Source organism: Amblyomma mixtum, chromosome 3 (assembly GCF_055824585.1).
Source record: "Amblyomma mixtum isolate Tamu chromosome 3, ASM5582458v1, whole genome shotgun sequence".
NCBI lineage: Eukaryota > Metazoa > Arthropoda > Arachnida > Ixodida > Ixodidae > Amblyomma > Amblyomma mixtum.
The window spans coordinates 144,958,271-144,980,976 of NC_143014.1; the positions used below are offsets into that span (position 1 = coordinate 144,958,271).

At 44.2% G+C, this 22,706-nt stretch overlaps 2 protein-coding genes across 2 annotated transcripts; one reads left to right on the forward strand and one right to left on the reverse strand.

The window, feature by feature from the left end:
- The first annotated feature begins 6,728 nt into the window (after positions 1 to 6,728).
- On the forward strand, positions 6,729 to 9,676 carry LOC149352267 (uncharacterized). The gene is made up of 3 exons (XM_089581429.1): positions 6,729 to 7,085; positions 8,604 to 8,838; positions 9,038 to 9,676. Exons 1-3 carry the CDS (start codon positions 6,957 to 6,959, stop codon positions 9,577 to 9,579), a joined length of 906 nt encoding a protein of 301 aa, XP_089437555.1. The 5' UTR covers positions 6,729 to 6,956; the 3' UTR covers positions 9,580 to 9,676.
- Positions 9,677 to 18,872: 9,196 nt separating this feature from the next.
- Yip1d1 (Yip1 domain-containing 1) lies at positions 18,873 to 19,467 on the reverse strand. The gene has a single exon (XM_089575681.1). It carries the CDS (start codon positions 19,465 to 19,467, stop codon positions 18,898 to 18,900), a length of 570 nt encoding a protein of 189 aa, XP_089431807.1. The 3' UTR covers positions 18,873 to 18,897.
- Between the last annotated feature and the right edge of the window lie 3,239 nt (positions 19,468 to 22,706).

Here is a 22,706-nt window from a genome sequence, read left to right on the forward strand (position 1 = left end):
ACACAGACATAAGCACGAAATGGACAGTTTATTACCAGGGTCCCTCTGTGCAGCATGTCAGTGTGGCTAGTTGCAATCAGCAGTGCATGTGCACTCTCCCTATACATAGTGCAAAGACTGCTTTTGAAGCTAAGGTTGGTCACATTGCAAAGAAATAAAGACAGCACGAACATGAGAACCGGACACATCCCGTGTCGTCCCTTTCTGTTTGGCGACCAACCTTAACTAGAACAAACAACTTGCCCAAACCCTTGCTTTTGAAGAATTGCACATTGCATGTAGTAAGTAGCACACAGTACAATGCACAGACTGAGCCATGTGTGTTATTGAATCAGCAGCAAACCACGTGCAAAAAAAAAAAAAAAAATCGACAGCCAATAACTACAGTCGGTAATGTGAAATTTGAGCGCAGCTCTTCACATATTTTAGTTTTGCAGTATGCTGAAGTAAAGAATTCCAGAGAGGCCCCGGCGAGAGGCAGTGAGAGGTGACATTTCGCCCTGAGCACTTGGCTATCACATACTTCGTGCACAAGTTCTGTCCCGCCTCAAACGAATAATCATAATAAAGTGTTCATAACGAATCATAATAAAGTGTTCAGTAACACACGGTTACGATGCTATATATTAATTTATGCATGCCAGCACATCATCTCTGGCTGACAAAGATTAAAAATCTTGCTTTTTGACAGTATGTGAGCACAGAATCATTGATTGCACAGACCAAATATGACTATACCAACAGAACGTGAACTCAGAGGATTACCTTAGAACTCATGTGCCTTTGAAAACATGCAGTGAACATGGAAACAATTTTACTTTTAAGGTGCGCCGCCCGGCGTATGCACATGCTTCAGTGCACTCTTTCTGCGCCATGAAGGACGACTCGGCCCAAGAGCAGAAGTACACACTGCCAGTGCATTCCAGAACACTCAATTCAGATAGGTACTACATGAGACGTAAGCAACGTATCTAGCGTTCGCACCGTGCAGCTTTATTGCTTCGCTCTGTCCCGAGCATTTTTCAGTCCACTGAGGTGGTTGCAAGCCACAGGTGGGTTAGTCTTGCGATTATTCTGCCGGAAATTGCTTCTCTCTGTGATCTAGCAGATCTACGCCACCTCGCACCCACAAAAGTCGTCAACTGGTACTGTCGCCATTTGGTGTCCAGATCAGTGTCTTCCGGTCTTGAAGGATCGAAGGCGGGCTGGAAACGACATGCTGCAATGTTCTCCAACCCTTGCATCATGAGATAGTCAATGCGACGACATATCACAGCCCACACACTGCATCGTGATGATTATAACAAGAGTTATATGCACAGATATTTTCAGAATGAGCTGGAAACACCCAGATCAGGGACGCCAGTACTTGACGGCACGGGCTTGCGTCCTGCTCACTCACCTTTAGGGACGCATGGGAGGTAAACACGCATTCCATAGGCGGTCTACTGGTCACAAACAAAAAAGGGGCAAATTTAAAGAACTACACACGCCACAAACACGAGACACCGACGAATACTTCACTCGCAACAACCGCCGACCGCAATTCGAACGTACGTAAACAACCGCCATGTTGTTTTTTTTTTTTTGCTAACTGGCTGTAGAGGGCGCTGTAAGAGCGCTAACATCATCATCATCGCGCGTTCCCTCAAAGAAAAGTAAATACAAATAACCGAAACCAGCAATAAACTAGAAAAAAAGCATTAAAAGTTAAAAATTGCAACATAAATAAGAAAGTAATTTATCAACACACTCATTCAAAGGAAACGCCAATAAAATTGATTCACAAAAATAAATATAAATATGCATGTTTTCTCCTCCTTGGTTTTGACTAAAGCTATGACGTGCGACTATTTTTTGGCAGTTTTCTAAATCGGGACGCCCAGTGCGACCATAAGAAAATTAAGGCAAGAAAACTGAAAACGTAACAGGGGCACTGAAGGGTCAACATTGCATCGTCAACAATATGCACGCTTTCTCTCTTGTTGCTCATCCCAAGCTTGAATGCATGTCAATTTGCTGTTTCAAAGCATAAAGGTCTTCTATCATTGTAGCAGATTGAACCAAACCAAATGTACTGCTATGAACAAAGCGGTCGCGTAACTTTCACTTATGCAGCTCACTCTCACATTATTTGCTATTTGAGTTTAGTTTTAATGACATGAAGCAACCACAAGTACCATTATAAAAGGTACTTTTCATCAGAGCACTTCGGATAGGCTAGAAGCCTTACTCCCAATAGTGTACAATAACGACATTCACACAAATCATGTGCGCAACAATGTTGAAACTGTGTGCGTCCATCTTACTTGAAACTGCAACGGATGCAAGACAGACAAAATTTTACCATTCAAAATCATACTGTGCCAAGGTATTGCTGCAATCTTGCCATTACAATCAAAAGGACTCATCAGCACATGCAAACATGAGAATTTTTTCCTTCACAGACATTTTGACACTATACTTAGTTCACTATATATGCAACTTCCATTTATTTACACGATGGACACGAATATTCACATGCACACCAGTCTTAGCACGAGTGCCATGCGTACGTAATTGTTGATATGCATCCCGTCACATATTGTGTTTTTGCACATACAAATACTCATGAAAACTCAACATGTGCTCAGCAATTACTGCAGCTTAAATGGTCAAGCACACAGAACACGTCAAAGTTATGGTATGGTATAGAATACAGGGTTTAATGTCCGAAGGCAACATGGGTTGTGAGGAACGCCATAGTGCAGCGCTACGGATTAATTTTGACCACATGGGGCTCTCTATCGAGCACTGATGTCACTCGGTACACAGGTGCCTAGCATTTCGCCTCCATTGACTGGCGGCTGCCGCAAATGGGCTCGAACCCGTCCTTGGGATCAGCAGTCGAGCACCCTAACCACTTAGCCATCACGGCGGGGCGACGGCTGACCACATTATGCGCAACCAAAAGTCCAGGTCTCTGCTTCATGTCTTACATGTTGCCTAGGTATCGTCTACTTTTACTACATTTGCAATCTAAAAATTAACGATAGACAACTTCCCTACTCCATCTAAATTACTATAATTGTCCCATGCCCTTCTTGGTTTGCTACACACTTGAGCTTATAATTTTTGGCCAGTTTTACCAAGGTGTCATACAAGTGTAACAGCTGCCACAGTATGAACCGTGGATTCTAAAAGAAAAAAGAACTCCCACGTTTTGCACTACTTTGAACAAAAATATTCAGCCAATATATGCTCAACAGGCATACACCAATAACATTTCTACCGCAAAACCAGGCACACACCGTACCGAGGGCCAGTAATAGAAGATCACTGGCCGCCGTGGTGCCTCAGAGGTTATGGTGCTTGGCTGTTGACCCGAAAGACCCATATGGGTTCGATCCCGGCTGCAGCGGTCGCATTTCGATGGAGGCGAAATTCTATAGACCACTACAAAAATTTTATTACTCACCCCTTGTCGTGCTAATATGCAGGTACCAATTATTTCTGTAACATACATCTTATCATTTCTGCAATACCCGCTACTAAGTCTTCAAGAAAATAATAAACTGAAATAATAAACTGAAATGTAGCAAAGAGCTGATGGTTGTCTTTTCATAGTACATTCTTCACAGCAGCTCTGCTTCTGAAAGGAACACCTCATTCCTAGTGAACTCAACTAGCTTTCTTCCATTTTAATCAACATGAGGTCAGAGTACTCCAGTAACACTCTGATTCCTAATATGCTACACAAAGGTCTGCCACAAATATGTCATGGACTGCAACTCCTCTCTTTAATGGAGTCGAGAAACCAAATTTTTGGATGCACATTTCTCTTTACAGTGATGCACTAGACAATGCTGTACACAAGCTACCATGTGGATCTTAACTTTGTCAGCTAAATAATTTACATTTTTTTTCTCGTGTCATCTGGTTTCGGTTTTTAACAGCCGAATGACTGCTCTGAGGTCAGATACACGTTCAGGTAGGTCACATGAGGCATGCAAACAGAGATATAATCCTTGCCTGTTCACTTTATGTGACTCCAACTCTTAGACAGGTTTGTGTACGAGTTGATGCAAATAAAAACGAACAAAGCTGCAACAATACTGCAGTCATCGCATGCCTCACATGACCTGAACGCATCCCTGACATCACAGTCGTCGTTCGGTTGTTTAAGCTAAAGCAGTGTGAGAGAAAAAATGCAATTATATATATATTGCCTCTTGTTGTCCAATGCATGCAGCTGTCTATCTTTCTAAAGTACTGCGCATCATTCTAACCGAAAGAAACAACTAAAATTTTGTTGTCTCTACTCCTTTAATACCTACTGGGCCTTGACAATATAAAAAGCACCTAAACATATCAGCGAACTGAGCTGCCAACCTTCAAAAATGTATCCACAAGCTCTTTTCACATTGTGCTTTTAAATATGTTGCCTCATACTCGTGACATACATATGTTCTGACTGTGCACATTACAAAAACAGTAATTCAGGAACCAGCAGACCCACCCATTCAGCAGCATGGCAAGCGAAGAATTAAAATTAGAATGCAGCTAGAAAGAAAAGGCACACAGCTTATTCAGACCTTCTAATTTGAACACTTCAAACTTATGTGGCCAACTGTAAATGTTTCCTTACTGAAATCCCACACCCCTTTAGACATTTGCCATAAACCAGAGAAAAATTTGTCAAAATGCTTCCCTCTAAAAGGAATAACCAAATATAAGTAGACAAGCCATGTTTACATTTCATGCATTTTTAAGCTCTTCACTGTATGCAGAGAAGCATATCACATGCATGGCGTGTTGATGTTTGGTTTATGCTGCTTCTTCACTTTATATTGAAAGGTCATGGCAACTCTTCTTTTTGTGTGTGTGTCCATTGCCCCACAGAGCTGCCATCTGTGGAGCAAGCTTATTTGCATTTAAAGGTCGCCTGCCTATAGTCACTGCTGAGTCCACACAAAACAAACTTTCCCCTCAAAACTGGCAACGTGCAGTAAAAGCAGGCGTGCAATTAATGTGACACCTCATACACTTCGTAATGATGCAGTGGCCTACATAAGGTCAAGCCAGCATGCTATTCATGTATACACACAAATTATATTCACTTATACAATGCTAATGTCAAAAAGAAACCATTCTAGCTACAAATGCTAGCACAAAGTTAATGCAGCGCATTACGGCATGCATGGCATCCAACGTCCCTGTACAACATACTTTTACTAATAAGGCTAAAACAGTGCACCTGCACAAGGATGAAGGAAGATGAGACAAGACACAGCAGCTTCCTTATGCAGGTGTGCTGTTTTCGCCTTATTATGTCATACCAACTTGCCCATCAGTCTAACTGCTGCAACAGAAAAAACAGCTGTGAAATTTGGAATCCATTCATGGCGTCTAGAAATTGAAGCTCAGAAAGTGCAAGAAACTGATAATCCGGAGTGTTTACGTTTCTCTCTGTGTTAAGTTTTACTTACCGTGCAATAACCCAACATCGTTTCCAAACAAACTCAAGGGCCACACTGGCTACGCAGATGCTGGAAGCCTAAGTCAAGCCTCCCACTTCATCACAAACCACTACAGGAATGACAGAGCAAGCAAAACAAGTTTCGGCCTTGGCTGGCTTTATTCCAATGCTGGACGTTACAAGAAATACACCAAGAACCACACGTTCTACTTAATGAGTATAAAAACACTTCACCAAATAGATAAAAGAAAAGCAGCTTTCTAGATATTCAAAGGTTCGGTGGTGTGACCATACTACGACATTCGCTAAACGCCTATCAGTGAAGAAAGCGGCGTACGGATCATAGTTCATGTCTCTGCGCAACATGGGTGTCAACGCGAAGTAATCCATTACAGCTTGGCTAGTTGGTGGGTAGACACTGCAGGCATATTAAACATTAAGACAGAAGATGTGTTGTCCTTTCAAAGGCTAGCGTAGTACGTCCAGTCCGCCTTCCTTCCGTATTTTAATTTTTTTTTTTAGCATAGCTTGTCGCCGGTGGGCACACATGCAGGTATCAGTACGTACAGGTCAGAATCAGTTACGCGCAACACAAGGAAACATAATTTTCGACACTCATCCAATGCTTCGAACCATTGCCTCCTCCTAGAGGAGGCAATGTTCAAACACGAGATACAATACCGAAAGGTGCCGAAGAGAACTGAAGTGACCTCAAATTCAGTCAAGCACCGCCTTGCAAAACGTCTCTAGGGGCTTCCGATATCATACCACGGCTGGAACAGGTCGCACTGCAAACTTGCATAATAAAGACAACACTAGGGCACTGGGGCACAAGTCCGGACGTTAGCGTGGTCAATATTACTCGCCATTGCACTAACCTTTCATGACTTTCACGCTACTCCACACGTCAATGCACAGCGCGGTTGTTGTTGTTGTTGTCCTCTAAATAATGGCGCGTACCCTGCGGGGGACTGCCCAAGACCACGACCGGCTTTATTACTCGAAGTAATAAAGCCGGTCGTGCCCAAGACACAGGCGGCAACGGTAAACAGCCATCGCAGCCATGTCAACAAACCACCGTGCGTTGGTCACCGTGGCAACCGTGGAGACGCCAGCGACCTAGAAACTATGGCTAGGGACGTTTCAAAAATTTGCGACGCCATTTTTACCCAATTTTGCAACAAAAAGTACCCAGAAATGTACCTAAACAAACGCCATTTTGAAATGACGTCATTAAAAGTCACGTGACATGAGGATCGTCTTCCTCCATTTAGCCTTACGCCAGGCAACTGGGCAACTTGGGAGGCAAGCAGTAGAACTACAGTGTACTATAGTAGAACGTAGGACGTAGTTAACGTAGTGTATTCTGTTGCCTTTGTCTTAGCGCGCTGTGCGCGGCGGTGTGGTCTTTGCAATCCACGGTAGATTGTATTAACTGCAATTGTTGGCGTCTGCGAAGTGTGTAGCGTTTCTGCTGACCAGCATTTCTGCGATCAGCATGGCTAGTGAAGATGAAGATTATCTCTTGAGCCTGCAACTCGCGCTGCAGTTGAGCGAGCATGAGTATCACGAGAGTTTGTTGAAATTGAATGAACCGAGCATCGAGAAGCCGGCGGAGACATCTGTGGTAAGTGCAGCTTCTAGCGTCGGACGTGCTTTTGCACGTGAAACCAAGTATACCCGAGCAGAACGTTAATCGCCAACGCGCTGGAGTAGTCTTTCAGCGTGTGTTACTGCGGTGGACAGGTGTTGTGGATGGCTGGCGAATCGGCGTTTGCCTTTTGTTAGACCGAGAGTGGAATAGTCCTGAACTGAGCAATACTTGTTAGAAACGTGAACAGTGTGAAAACGGGACAGGAACGACATGAAAACGACGTGACAAGACGCAGCGCTGCTGCGCGTCTTGTGCACGTTGTGTTCTGCCCTGTTCCCATAAAGCGCTAAGCGTTTCTAAATACCTTTTGTTAGACCGAGAGTAGAACAGTCCTCAACTCATTAAGACGTGTTAGAACCGTTTACTGTGTGAAAACGGGACAGGAACGGAGCAAAACAACATGCACAAGACGCAACGCTGCTGCGCGTCTTGTGCACGTTGTGTTCCGCTGCCCTGTTCCCACAAAGCGCTAAGCGTTTATTAGCAACTTTTGTTAGGCTGGGAGTGGAAAAGTCCGAAACTGAGGATGACGTGTTAGAAATGTTTAGCTGTGTAAAAACAGGACAGGGACGAAGGGAAACAAGCATGCTCAAGACGATGCAGTGCGTTATGCACTTGTTTTACTGCTCTACTCCCACTAAGTGCTAAGTGTTGTAGCCTTAGTAGTAAAATTGCGAGTATAATATTATTGTTATTCACATAGTATGGCTGTGCAAAAAAAAAAAAAAGTGAAGATGTTTTACTGTTGCATTTTTTTTTTTCTGCTCACTGTTTGATCACACTTCTTTGTTTCAGCAGCGGTTGTGTTGTATCAAGCCTCACTTAAAAGCGCTTTGCTGTGTTCCGTCCTTTCGCACAGTTAACTGTGACCATACCAACTTGCTGTTAAGAGAAATAATTACCTGTGTACTATAACATGCATTACCTGTCTACTCCTTCTGCCTTGTTTCTAGCATTTTCCTTTAAAGCAGCTTAATGAATGTGTTATCTAATGTTGTTATTCACTCCTTCTGCCTTGCTTCTCGCATTTTCCCTTAAAGCAACTAATGAATGCATTATTTAATTTTTTTTTTAACAAAACTTCTGTTTGGGCTAGATGGTGCATAGCTTATATTGAAATGAAATTTAAGCGCACACGAAAAACGCACACAAGAGGAGGATACACACAGGACAGCGCCTGTCCTGTGTGTATCCTCCTCTTGTGTGCGTTTTTCGTGTGCGCTTAAATTTCATTTCAATATTTAATTTTGCTTATCACTCACACATGAAAGTGGCCCATCCTTGTTATGTGCTGTATAGTATTGCTGAGTTTCAGATAATGTTGCATTATTTTACTGTAGCTTCTGCAGGGTAATGCACTGTTAAACAATAGAGGCAATACGGAGACTATACAAAAGGTTGCATTATGTTCCAACTTCTGGTGCTTGTTGTGGTGTTTTAAAGACAGTGAAAATATAAACACATTATTTCATGTTATTTTATCCTGGCCAGGAGGGTAATGAGGAGGTGGACAACTACCACTGGTGGCGTTGTAATGGCCCCTGCCACCATCAAAGGCCGTTCTATGGAATTGTCAAGCGAGTCATGAACCACCCACCATCTGAGAGGGATCCCTGGTGGGCCGACCACAAGCGCAAGTGTGGTGGCACCTTCATAAAAATACGCGAGCCCGACCCTAAGGAATGTAAGGACAAGCGAAAGGATAGTACTTTGCCAGTTAACAATGGTGAGCAGGCCTCACATTTCGTTTCCTTTGCTTGCTGTGAAATGGGTGCTTTTGCATTTTCCTGCAAACTGTTTCTGCATGCCTGGCTTTCTTGCTGTGGTCATCAGCAACTGTCTTCCTTACCAACTTTCATAGTGTAAATACCGGAGATATTTTGTAGTTAAATGCATTATGAACGTATCTTTTCTTTTTTTTTAAGCTACGAAGAAACCAAAATTGGCGGATGGAGCAGACATCAGGACCCTGCTCATACCCCCACGCAGTGTCAGCGAGTCGGCATCCGTACCTGATAGTCAAGGTCACCGAACGACCCATCCAGAACATGTCTCAAGTGAATGTGTCGCTGAGGCGGAAGTGCAACCTTCAGTACAGGTTCCATCCTGTTCAACTCAGCCAGCATTGCAAGATTTTCTGGGCCAGGAAACACAGCCTGGAGAGCGAGCCAGCAGGAAAAGCAGTGCAACCAAAATGAAGTTCATAAGGGACCTTCTGAGCTCTGACAGTGAGTCTGATGATGACTGTGTTATAATATTTGATACGACAGTGAAAGAGCACGTCAACTCCACTGGAAATAGAGATCAAGCGAGCACATCATCTTCGCTGAATTCAGCAGACGGTGTCACAGCAAATGTGGGCACCAGAAATGTTTTAGCTCTGGTCGAGTGCCCTTTCTGTGCTAAATTCTTCGAAAAGAAGTTTATAAAATCACATTTGGACATGTGCTTTATCCAAGAGGAGTGATAATTTTCATGGTGAATTGTTCTAATCAGCTGGGAATTTTAGCTGGTGTTGTGTACAGTGTTCAAAATGAACATATTAAAAGGCTTAAGCTTGGCTAGCTTAGCTGTTGTTGTCCACTTTTTAAAAATTTTATGCAAGAACAAATGAAAGTTTGTTCACACATAGATTCATCATGTCTTTCTTGTGAACAGTATATATTTTTATGCAGTTTACTGAAAGCACTGTATCTCCATTGTGCACCATCGTATGAATGCCACAAGGTGTATGTTTCTCACTTATAGGTGATTGCTCTTCTAAGGTTTCTGGTTTGTTCATCATCAAATTTTGTACGGAGGTGACATTTTGTTGGCTTCGTACATTGAAGGGGTGCAAGATCAATTTTGACTGCAAGCAAAAGTATATGATTTATTTAATGGGCGTAAGAAGATGCCTTCTAGCAAGTTTCAGTCGCAGGTGTCGAGTGGATTTTGAATGTTGTCCGAGGAGCCGCTCGGCATTTCTATGCGCATTCAGTAACGTCAAGGTACACTTGCCTCAACTGTGGCGTAAGTACTTGCCAATGACTCCGTCATCAGAATCTGGTAATCTTTGTTGCTGGTCGGCTGTTACTTAACTCTTTTCCTACCATGGGGAAAATTATCGTTTTCTGAAAGTTTTAGTACATTTTTTTTTCTGTAAAAACTGTTGCATTCAATGTTGATTGCAGTACCCAAAAACAGCTGAATAAAGGTGCTTCGTATTAATTTACGTTTAAACAACAAATTCCATGTTGCCACAAAAAAAATTTTTTTGCTACAAACAAGATTTTAGAAAAAAATTCAACAAAACTTGCAAAAACACGCTTGTATTTAAAAAGAAAAAAATGTTAAAAATTTTCTGAAATATGCAAAATGTTGGTTACTCTTGGCCACTCTCTGCAAAAAAAAAATCATTTCTATCTTGAATAGTATTGTTGCTACAAAACAATGACTGGAAACCCTATAGTTGTGCATCGGAGTGGGGCCGCCTGTGTTTCAGGCTGGTTTCCATCATCACTGATGTGAAAACTGAATCATCTTCAGCATCTTGCAACATTTTCAGGCTCGTTGTTGCACAGGACGTCGATTAAATCATTCGCAGACAAAACGCAGTCTTGAGATTTGCTATGTCTTAGAGCGCGTGCCACACATGCGGAGGCTGCCAAGCGAGTTTGATGGTACCACATCTTCGGAGTGCGTTCAAAAAATGCCGTTTTGTATATCGCAAACAAAACTTCAGTTCTGCGGCTACAAGCCAGATGCGCATCGTGCCTGTAAGCAACGCGGAAGACGCTGAAGTCGAGCGGCGAAGGCGTCATCTGCGGGCAACATGGCGGGCAATGAGCGCAGGTCCGCGTCTTCATTTCTTCGCAGCGCGTTAGAAAGTGCCCCCTCGCGGGTCAAAAGAAAACTACATCGGAAACAAAACTTTGGTTCCTGGCCTACAAACTACATCTGCAGCGTGGTCATTAGCAACGCAGAAGGTTCTGAAATTGGGGCATGAAATGATCGTTAGCGGGCTAACGATGCTCAATGGGCGCGGTAGAGAAAGAGTTAAAGAGCTGGCGGAGGCTCGAACTGCCATTACAAAATAATCTGTATTGAATTATTCACCCTGTTCGCTGGCGTTTTCAGCTCGTTATTACTAGGCCCATAAACCTCTTTCCAGGAAAACATTTAATGCATTCAGCACCAGCGCACGCATGGTATGTGCAGTGTACAATACATTGTCATGCTATAATTAAATGCCAAACAAGAATCTTGTTGCAGATAATTAGTAGTATTGCTAATTTGCACCTTTACAAAGTGTGCAGTCTGACATTTAGATTACACAGTGGGCTTCCAAACAGACGGACGTTGGACGTTTTCCTGTGCAGAATCGTTGGTTAGGGGTCGTAGCTAATTTGCCTGGTTGGTTCCATGAGTGAACATGTCCTCAGATTTTGTGTTGTACAGGCACAACTTGCAAAGGCAAGTCTGGCAGCTTTTGCGCACAGCACATTATTGAACGTTAACACGCATTGGCCAGTGGTTGAAATAGATGTTTCCGGGTGCATTGCATGCAGTTGACTTGAAGGCTATTGTTAAGTGCATGCTACACTGTTAAATTTTAGCAAGTGCTCCAGACCTCTGCCCTGAGGTAGGTAGCTTATGTCTGGTGGCTACTCACATGAACAAATGCAGATGCTTCAAACGGTTAGCTGTATAAGTTAGTGTACTGGAGGGGCTTGTAACTGCCAAGTATTCAAAGGAGGCTTTTACAGAATGAATACAAACTCCACAGTATAGGGTGTACAGCATAGAGTCGTCTGTGCACTGAACACTATACAGGGTGTCCACGCTAACTTTAGCCAAGGGTTAAAAATTGAAATATTTGAGGTAGGCCAGGGAAACCACTTACATACATCGACCAACCCGCTTGCGCATCATAGGCAATTTTTTGTTTTTCAATTAATTAGCAATTAAGGTAATTTTTATAAATGCGTAAATATTGACTTTAGACAGCAAATGTGAATAGCAAAGTTGGAGAGCACCTTCAGAAACCCCATTCCATGTATTTGCGATAAAGAAAACCTCACGTGTATCTTTTTTCCGAGCTCCAAAGAAAGCCCGCGAAATACAAAAAAAAATCACGTGACTAGCGCATTCGCGCCCCACGACTGTGCTGCTCTCAACCGTGGCTTGAGTGAACGAAATCAGCTGCTGGCAAGGCGCGACGACCTCGATGCGCCGGCAGGCCGATATGTCAACGGTGGTTGCGGGGCCGCTAGAGCCAGTCTCCAAGCGTGACGGTGCAAGTTGCAGTGAACGCGCCGGGCATTGTGAGCTATGAAATGGCCAAAGGTGACAAACACAATTTGACAGTTTTATTCGCCACTCAGAGGCAAAAGACGATAAGTAAAATACTTGCAACTTCTAACTTGCACCGTCACGCTTGCAGACTGGCTCACGCGGGCGCCGCAACCACCGTTGACATATCGGCCTGCCGGCGCACTGAGGTCGTCGCGCCTTGCCAGCAGCTGATTTAGTTCACTCAAGCCACGGTTGAGAGCAGCACAGTCGTGGCGCGCGAATGCGCTAGTCACGTGATATTTTTGTATTTCGCGGGCTTTCTTTGGGGCTCGGAAAAAAGATACACGTGAGGTTTTCTTTATCGCAAATAAATTGAATGGGGGTTTCTGAAGGTGCTCTCCAACTTTGCTATTCACATTTGCTGTCTAAAATCAATATTTACGCATTTAGAAAAATTATCTTAATTGCTAATTAATTAATTGCAAAACAAAAAATTGCCTATGATGCGCAAGCCGGTTGGTAGATGTATGTAAGTGGTTTCCCTGGCCTACCTCAAATATTTTATTTTTTAACCCTTGGCTAATGTTAGCGTGGACACCCTGTATAATGTGTAGCTGTTATAGCTGCCAGCCAAACCTTCTGTTAATGCAATGCCCTCAACAGGCATTTCTGTTTTGCAGCAAATAGTGCAACTGAACAGGCCGAGTCAACGTGTATCCAGGAGGCATTGCCCCATCATGTTAGCTTCCAACAGTTGACAAACTGATGCCATCACAGTTCAGGCAGCACAGATTAATCCAAAGTAGATAGGGCTGAAGTAATGTAATGTGAGGCATATGCTGCTCACCATCGCCAGTATATGTCGCATCTTTGAGGTATTGACAAATTTTTTAGAGTCCTTGTTTTTTCTCCTTGAGATAGAATGAGAAGTTGTAGGTTCAGTGGGTGTGGAACCTCAGTTGCTCTAGTGTGTAGTGAATGGTTGTGTAGTTATTATTGTGACAAGTTTGGCTAGTGTTGAGCACCAAGTATATGGCACAAGTACGAGGTCTGTTAGAAAAGTATCCGACCTTATTTTTTTTTGCGAACACCTGATGGATATGAAACAAGCACGCTTGCACCAGCAGACCTTGAGCCGTCGTGCGCATGCACGAATATTTTCCCGCCTGCCGATAGCGTCAGTCGCTGGGAGGCAGCATTTGAGTGAGGTAGTGCGCAGTGCTCTCGTCGGTTTTTTAGTCCAAGCAAAATGGCGGTGCGACAGGAGCAGCGCTAATGCATCAAATTTTGCCAGAAACTGGGCGACAGCCAAGTGGAAACCATTCGGAATATTCAGACGGTTTTCGGTGATGATGCTTAGAGCAGCACACAAATTAAGCAATAGTACAACTGGTTTAAAGATGGCCGCACATCGGTGGAGAGCAAGCCACGCTCCAGTCGGCCATCAACATGCCGAAATGGCCAGGTCATTGCCGAAGTGAACGCTCTGGTGATGCGGGACCCTCGTGTGACTATCCGAGAAATTGCGGAAGAGGTGAACATCAGTAGTTTTTCTGCACATTCCATTATCACCGAAGATTTGGCCATGAAGAGAGTTGCGGCGAAATTCGCGCCGAAGCTGCTCACGGTGGAGCAAAAGCAGCTTCGTGTTGAAGTCTCACAGGACACGCTGGATTCCACAAACAGTGACCGCGACTTCATCAACACCATAATCACTGGTGACGAGTCTTGGGTGTACGGGTACGACCCGGAAACCAAATCCCAGTCGTCACAGTAGAAGCATTCTACATCCCCAAGACCAAAGAAGGCCTGCCAAATGCTCAGCAACGTCAAAGTGATGCTGACTGCTTTCTTGGAGTCTCCCTGTGTGACACACCACGAGTACGCACGCCCCAGGGTCAAACAATGACCAAAGAGTACTACAGGGGTGTCCTCCGTCGCCTACGCGATGCTGTGCAGCGCAAGAGACCGGAGTTGAGGTCAACAGGAAATTGGCGCATCCATCATGACAATGTTCTTGCACAGTCCTCGCATTTGATTGAGATTTTTTGGCGAAAAACCAGACTCCTGTAGTTCGGCAGACTCCTTACTCTCTTGATATGGCCCCCTGTGACTTCTGGTTGTTTCCGAAAATCAAGAGGCCATTGAAAGGAGCGCAATTTCACACAAGAGAGGACATTATGGCTGCAACGACAGCTGAGCTAAACTCCATTCCGAAAAAGGCCTTTTCGGAATACTTCCAACCGTGGCAGCACATCTGGGAGAAGTGTGTGGAGTCCCAAGGAGACTACTTTGAAGGTAATTAGGTTTCCAACGCTCCAGTTATGCCATTTTTTTTTCTTCGGCCAAAGGTCAGATACTTTTCTAACAGACCTCATATAATGAAGGCTTGACTGTTGGTCACGTATGTCCATGCCCCTCAAGTAAACCACCAGGAGCAGGGATTTCAGGCCTGGGTGCTCCTTGCTAAATGTTTCTGAAGCTGAGAGATGTCGAACTGTCTACCAAGTGACACCAATTTATCGTGCTCATGTCTCTGTTGCAAGGCGCTACACTTGACTTGTCATTCACAGTCTTTAAAAACAAAATTAATTTTAGGGGGCTCGATGTTGATGCTTAGACTTAACCACACAAATACCTCAGTTTTGAAATTTTGTGTCAAAACTCTTTTAAAGGTCCCCTGACCCACTTCTGCTAGATCTTTATATGTTTTATGCTCATGTCTTTTTTTATGCCAATTGCACACTGGCCAGAAATATTACATGCCCAAGTGAAAGGCATGTTGTCAGCATCCTTGCATGAAAAGGAGGTGGTATTTACAAGCACATCACAAACGTGTTCTAATCAGAAACAGTGTGATTTGCATCGTGAAGGACAGCACCGAAGATGTACTGCACATGCTACACAGGTGACATTGAGGGAACTGCTTTGAGGATGCCCTTGTAGGATGCTTACAACGTGATACAGAGAGGATAGAGAAAACGTCAGAAATGTTGGTCATGGGCTTGCCATTTATGAAAACTTGATCAGGTATCCAATGCCAGATGGCACTCAGAAATCTTCAGGCAACAGCATATTTGTCTACTAGACAGCAGTCTGCACAAAGGTAATGGTTAGCAATTTACAATGAGCCCTCACTGCAGCAAAATCGTCGGGCTGGCAAAAAGCTTGCCTGTAAGCTGTATTTTGAGGAAAGTGGATGTCTAAAAGCAGCTACATAATGCAGGAAATGCAACCCAACTCATTCCAAGTGCTTGCAACAAATATTTGGGTAATGGATGCTTATTACTGCAGTCAAACAGCGCATATAAGCTCAAAAAAGAACGCTGTTGGGAAGCATTTGGGTGCCAGTTGCCGATTTTCTTCTAACGTATAAGTTATGTTATTCTGGGTTCTAAAACACGATTTAAAATATTTTTTTGCTGCGTTTCGAACTGGTTGTATGCTGGGAAATGTCCAGTATGAAAATTTTGAGGCTTCCAAAGCATGTAGGAAGATTAAGGTTTTCGTCGCTGATATGTGTGCTTATACGAGGGGGGACCCAAAAAAAAACCGAACTGAGAGCGTGCTGCCATTCATAGATGCAGCAGAGAGTTCTACCTCTAAATGTGGTAAGTAGAAACCTTCACGAAGCAGATATGCAGACGTGTCAGTTTGTAAGTTAACGTTTTGAGTGCAGCGTTGTGTTTCGCTTGCAGTTATTTTGTTCTGCCTTTGAAATCGTTATGGCAAATTTAAAAGAACAAAGAGCGTGTTTGAAATTTTGTTTCCTGCATGAGAAATCGGCAACGGAAGCTTACCAAATGTTACAGCAGGCTTTTAAAGCGGATGCTATGAGCCGCACGCGTTTTCGAGTGGTTTGGGTGCTTGAAACGTGCAGAGATGAGTGTTGAAGACCATGCTCGTTCTGGGCGTCCTTCAACGTCTTGAAACGATGAAAACGAAAACATCCGCCAAAAAATGAACGAATATCGTCGTTTCACGCTGGACCTAATTTCAGAAGTGACAAACGCAAGTTGGAGCTCGTGCCAGCGGATTTTGACTGAGCGGTTGCAAATGAGATGTGTTTCCTCTAAATCTGTTCCCCGCCTTCTCACACAGGATCAAAAAAACTTCCGATTGAATTTGAGCCGGGACTAAAGTTATCCTATTTTTTTGACCAAAGTCATTAGAGGTGATGGGAGTTGGTGCTACGGGCATGAGCCAGAAACTAAGCAAGCGTCAAGCCAGTGGAAGTCTCCCTACTCTCCCCGACCAAAGAAAGCAAGACAACTGAAATCTAATGTGAAGACGATGATCTTTGTCTTTTTTTTGTAGAATTGTGCATCAAGAATTTGTTCCCCTTGGTCAGACTGTTAACCAGCACTTTTATTTGAAAGTTTTAAGACGTCTGCGAGAGGATGTGCGGAGGAAAGCCTCGGAACTTTGGCGATCAGTTGACTGCTTCCTTCATCACGACAATGTCCCTGCACACAGGGCCTTACGAGGGACCCACTATTTGGCCTCTTGGTGATGGCCTGTCATTCCCCACCCTCCATATTCACCAGACCTAGCCTTGTGAGACTTTCTTCTCTTTCCGAGAATGAAAAAATATATAAAAGGGAAGCATTTTGGTGATGTGGAGGCCGTAAAAACAGCTTCGCAAAGGGGACTGGACGGTAGCAAAGTTGAAGAGTTCCAGAGATGCTTCAAACAGTGGGAAAAAAAAGACTTGACAAGTGCATTATATTTAATGGAGAGTACTTTGAAGGTGACTGAAGGAATTTTGTGCAAAGGTTAATAAAGTTTTTAACCAAAAAATCCTTTTTCGGGGGTGGTCCGCCCTCGTACATGGTGGCTGCACTGTTCAGTGCTAATGAATGCTTAAAAACATGAATCCACTTTTTTTTTCTTTGACCACTACCATGAAATGTGCTCGTGCTGACTGCCAGCTCTTTAGAAGCTCCTGAAGAACAGGAGAATAATACAACTTTGACCACGCTCGCTAAATAGCAGCACAGGTTCTAAAGGTAGCCAAGAAAGAGCTTTTTATGGCAATAAACCTCCTTTCATGTCTCCTGCACCTGCAATTCCATCATCCAACGTATTGCACAAATTTTCCATTGCCAGGTCTCTGGAGGGTTCACCAGGCAAGGCAGACATTTCTCCACGTTTATGGGCACACTCATTTTCCACGTAACTGCATCACCATATCTTTGCCTGCAATTCCCATTTCCACTGTGTTCTGTTACATCTCGGTTAAGGCCAGCTAAGATACATCTGGTAGATGTTGGGCATGTGAAATCGAATTGTGATAGCTTCCTGCATCCCTCCTTTGTTGCTGGTTACCGCCATGGTGTAGATGGACAGAAGGAGCATGAATTGAGTGCCAGCATAATCGTAGCAGCATTGTATGCTTTGTCTGCTCGAAAAGAGCTAAAGCAAATTGTTGGAACCTGTGCAGCCATATCCAGCCACACTAGATTCTAGAGGTCTGTGTACTGCGATGTCAGTGCACGTTAAAGAAACCCAGGTGGTAGAAATTTCCGGAGCCCTTCGCTACGGGATCCCTCGTAGCCTGGGTTGCTTTGGGACGTTAAACCCCAATAAACCAAACTAAGTTTTGCTGTAACTAGCTACTAGAATACAGCAGGGATTTACTGTATTTTGCCTTAATATCCACATTTGGTGCCAAGATACATTACATGATGTGTAGTTTTCTTGCGCCAGAACAATGCTCTGAGTGTTGAAGTACACCATATGGAGGTCTTATTAATTTCGACCACCTGAAGGGTCTTAAATGAGCACCACAGTATCACAACACATGGGTGTGCAGAGACTGTTGCATTCTACTTTCATATAAAACATGAAAGTGCCCTCGTCAAATGTATTAAAGTCTGGCAGTAAAACTCCATCCAAATACTAAGGTTTGAGTTAAGGATACAGTTACCGTAACAAGTACACTGCTGTACCTCAGCTTAGAAATTCGTTTTTTAAGCAATGCAAAAACCGCTGCCAGACGCTGTCCACAAGAGGCAGTGATCTAAGCTTCAAGTTATTTCTTGGAAAAAAGAGCAGAAAGTTGCATTTTAGCTGCAGATATTTACTTCTCTGAATAGGCAAGTGTGCCATTACTTTGGCAGCAAATTAAAAGAATGTGGTTTAAAAAAATTGAATGACAATCAGTAGTGGGCGCAGGTGCCACTACGAATGAAACTTATGGGCTCAAGAAAAGCATTAGCTACAGAAATGTGCCCTGCTTCTGCTACATTGCATGAGGAAAAATGCGCATGCACCAGTTGCCAGAGCTCCTTGGAAGAATTCCAAGCAACGCTGGTAGACATAGGGTGCATTGAGCACTGCAAGAGTCATCCCCCCCACCAGTTACAGAAAGCGCAACGTAGCACAACATGACCTCTGCCTCTGACAACAGAGCTTTGCCCGGCAGGTGGGGAGAGCCAGACTTCAAGTACGTCATGGAGGCGCAGGCATTTTATCCACTCGGACACACGCGACAGCTATGGGGATGCTAAAATATGGTGAGGAGCACAAATACACCGTACACAAGGGCGCAGGGGTAGAGAACGAGTGGTTGCTGGTGCACCATGCTCAGCGCTGTGACAAACAGCTTGGACGCAGACAGCGCGCACCAAACGACGACGGCCAGTGCGACGGCGGTGCCCAGGCTGCCCTTCAGCGAGAACAGGATGGACAAACCGGAGAGCAAGACCATGGGGAGCAAGCAGTAGCCCAGCACGCTCACCGTGCAGCCTACAGAGATGCCGGACGCACTCATCAGGTTCAGCAGCGAATACATGGCCAAGCAACCAAGAACACCGATTCCGTAGATGTAACCAAAGTGCACCTTGCCCGTGAGCAGCAGGAACCCTCCGAACGCGAGGCAAAAGACTAAGGGTCCAGCCAGGTCAGTCTCCTGCAGTATGGCCGCGTCCGGGTCCTTCATGGGGTTCAACACTGCTACCGTCTTCTGCAGTATGTGGTCGAAGTTGATGCCCAATTGTTCTAGCAGCGGTGGCTCGCTCTCAAAGTCGCTGTCAGATCCATATGATCCCAAGCTGCAATCTGGCTTCTTCTGCATAGCCACTAAAGGTTGTCCCAGAGTATGGTGGCAAAACTTGTTGATAAGCTAGTTGGTTTTGATGTAATGAAACATAATAGTGTGTGTTCTGCACACACACATGAATAGATAAGGAGGGATGAGAAGAGTGTTTTGTCCTGTCCTTTTCTTTTGCTATTTGCTTATGCCCCTAAAAGTCATGCTGTTATGTAAAGAACAAGCAGATTCTTTCAGGTCTGATTCGTACAGGGCTACTATTCTCCGTTTCATACATAGCAGGCAATGCTGCCAAAGCTAGCGTGCCTGTTCACGCAGGCTAAGTCTGCTCGTTGGGACAGATTTTAAGTGCTGTGGATGGCAATCTTCTGGACTTCGTTTTACTTCTTGGCACATTTTCGTCCTCCAACTCATCGAGACTACGAGAAGCAAGAACTGGTCTGACGCGCGGCTGGAAGGGAAATCGCCCATACTTCATCCACGCCTATAAAGTAGTTTGCACACAGCGAAAATTATAGCCAGAGGGTCCAAGTACAGAGTGCCTTACAGCTTCGACTGTAATTTTCACTGCTACCACTTTGTTTTATACTGCTCTTTGAATTCATCCAAACAGTCACCTAGGCTTTAATAAGGAAGAATGATACGCAGCGGAGTAATATGGTTTCGCAGACGCACTACTTTTGTAGCCTCTGCAGCGTTGCCTGCTGTGTATGAAACTATGTATATCTGTTTTGTAACCTTGAAATCTGGTAGTGCATATTAGTGCACTGCACGGGCTCGGGCCAGCCCAAAAGCCCGGGCCCGGCCCGGCCCGCGGGCCGGGCCGGGCCGGGACATGATTTGTTTTGCCGGGCCGGGCTCGGGCTTGAAGCTGCGGACCCAAGTCGGGCTTGGGTCCGTACTGAAACGGCTGGTGTCCGACTATTCATTCACTATTGCAGAGTGAAGTACACAACTGCGGCATTGGAGCAGCGACACGGATGAGCTATGGGTTATAGTACGCTGTGAAAAAAAAAGGCTAAGCTTTATTCATTGACTTATTTATTTCCTTAATTCCACGCCGCGGTGGTTCAGTGGTCAAGGCGCTTGATTACTGAGCCGTGGAACCAGGGTTTGCACCAAGCCTCGGCGGCCACATTTTTATTTAGGCAGCAAGCATGACAGCCATGTACAGTCGCCGTCAAAAGTAAATGGAAGGTGACTTTGTCAAAAAAATTTAATTTCTTTAAATCTAAAGCATAATGGTCCATGTCTGTTGGTGCACAGTGCAATTCGCACAATCACAATTAGTCTGCACATATGTCTTCAAGGATGCATGAATTGAGCGGGCAATGGTTAATTTTTTTCGTTAATATTGCCTTCCATTTACTTTTGACGGCACCTGTACTTTGCAGTATCATTGCTCGTTGAAGAAACCCAGGTGGTCGACATGATCCGGAGCCCTCTGCTTCGGTGTCTCTCACAGCCTGACTCCCCTTGGGCCCTTAAGCTCCAAAAACACAGCTTTCATTTTATAGCTACATTTTTCTGATGTGAGAAAATTCACAAACTAAAGCGCGTTTCGTTTTCTTTTTGATCAGCTGATCGGAACGTCTCGTAAATGAAATAGCTGCAAAAGCTCGCGAGAATTTGTAAATCTCATCTCATAACCACATCTATTCCTCCTCGCTTCTTCAGCCTGGTTTTCATGAAAAGTGTTTTCCCCTGTAAGTTATCACGTGGTTAGCGCGTTATCTTCTGCTCCACCAGTAAGAGTAAAATTCAGCCGGTCTTAATTGGCCATTGATCGTTCGTCATCCCAAAACATACCTATACACTATTAGAAATGCATTCGGGAGGAACATATTAGTTTAGGACGCTTATAGTCTTCAAAACACACACCGTGAAATACTCAAGCCTTTTAGCTTTTCGTTTCTGCTGAAAGGCGACCAGTTCGGCTATAAGTTCAACCTGTGAGATCGCGTTCACTAAAAAAATTTCATCCGACTGCTTGCTAGGAATCTTTAATGTTTATACTTCCGGGCGGCAAAGTATAACTCATTAAAATCATGGGGGAATGCAAAGTAGTCTATTACGCGCGTATGCAGCCCTTTTTATTTGGCTCTCGGAACTTCCGAGTTTATCTTTGCGCACCTACACGAGATCACTGTCCAAAAGACGGTCCTGACGAGCACTACTCTTAATCACTTCCTTCTGGGTTAAAAAGAACCAACTTTCTGCAAGCCAAGCTGTGGTTTCAGAAACTTTGTCGGCGAGTTTCTTATCGGTCTAGTAGCAGTCTACTTGCTCAGAGTAAGCAGTAAATCTCAAGCGTTACTGTGAAACGGGCCGGGCCGGGCCCGGGCTGGGCTTCACTCCGGGATTCGCGGGCCTGGCCGGGCTCGCTAGAGCGATAATTTAGCGGGCCTGGGCCGGGCCAGGGCCTGAAGCCGTGGGCTTGGGCCGGGCTCGGGCTTCAGGTCTCGGGCCCAGGCCGGGCTTGGGCCTCAGATTGAGGCCCGTGCAGTGCTCTAGTGCATATACTATATAACTATCAATGCTTAAATAATGCCAGGTTGTATGTGAATATGTTTTTCTTTGCCATATAGTCTGATTATTAATATGCAGGAATTTTTGTCAGTTTAAGTGTCTTCAGCTTTAATTTTTGCAGTAAATGTTGGCAAATACTGTGAACTGCTATTTAAACAAAATTGTCAGGAAAGCAGGAACATTTTGTAGTTATCAGGGCTTCAGGAGGACTTTGCTATACCTAAGTGTTATTTTGATAAGAAGAGATGAGCCTGAGACGTCTGGACTTGTGTACTCCAATGCTTCATAATTGCTTAAACCAGATACTGAACTAAACTGGTTGTTACAGCAAAGTGGTAGCATTTTTATTTTTATTTTGTTACAAATGTACGATATTATTCTGAAGCATTTTTGCTTGACACCAGTATGGTCCTTCCAGTATCTTGACATTGGTCATGGGGTGCTGTGTTACCTGTCCTGCTCCCATTCCAATATTTTTTATGGCCACTCTGATGCATGTCAGCGAAAGGTGCATCATATGAATTACCGCAGACAAGGCATGCAAAAAGCATATTTGCGAAGTCTCCTTTTTGCCTGTATGATGTGCAAGATATGGTCGCTTAATATGACTGTCAAACTGACATAAAAATCTTCTGGGAAGTTGTCCAAACTTGCATTTTTTCGGGCCACATAGAGATAAAAGCCCAAGGGGCCTGTTCATACCGGTTGCATTAGGAAATGACAGGAGTTGACAT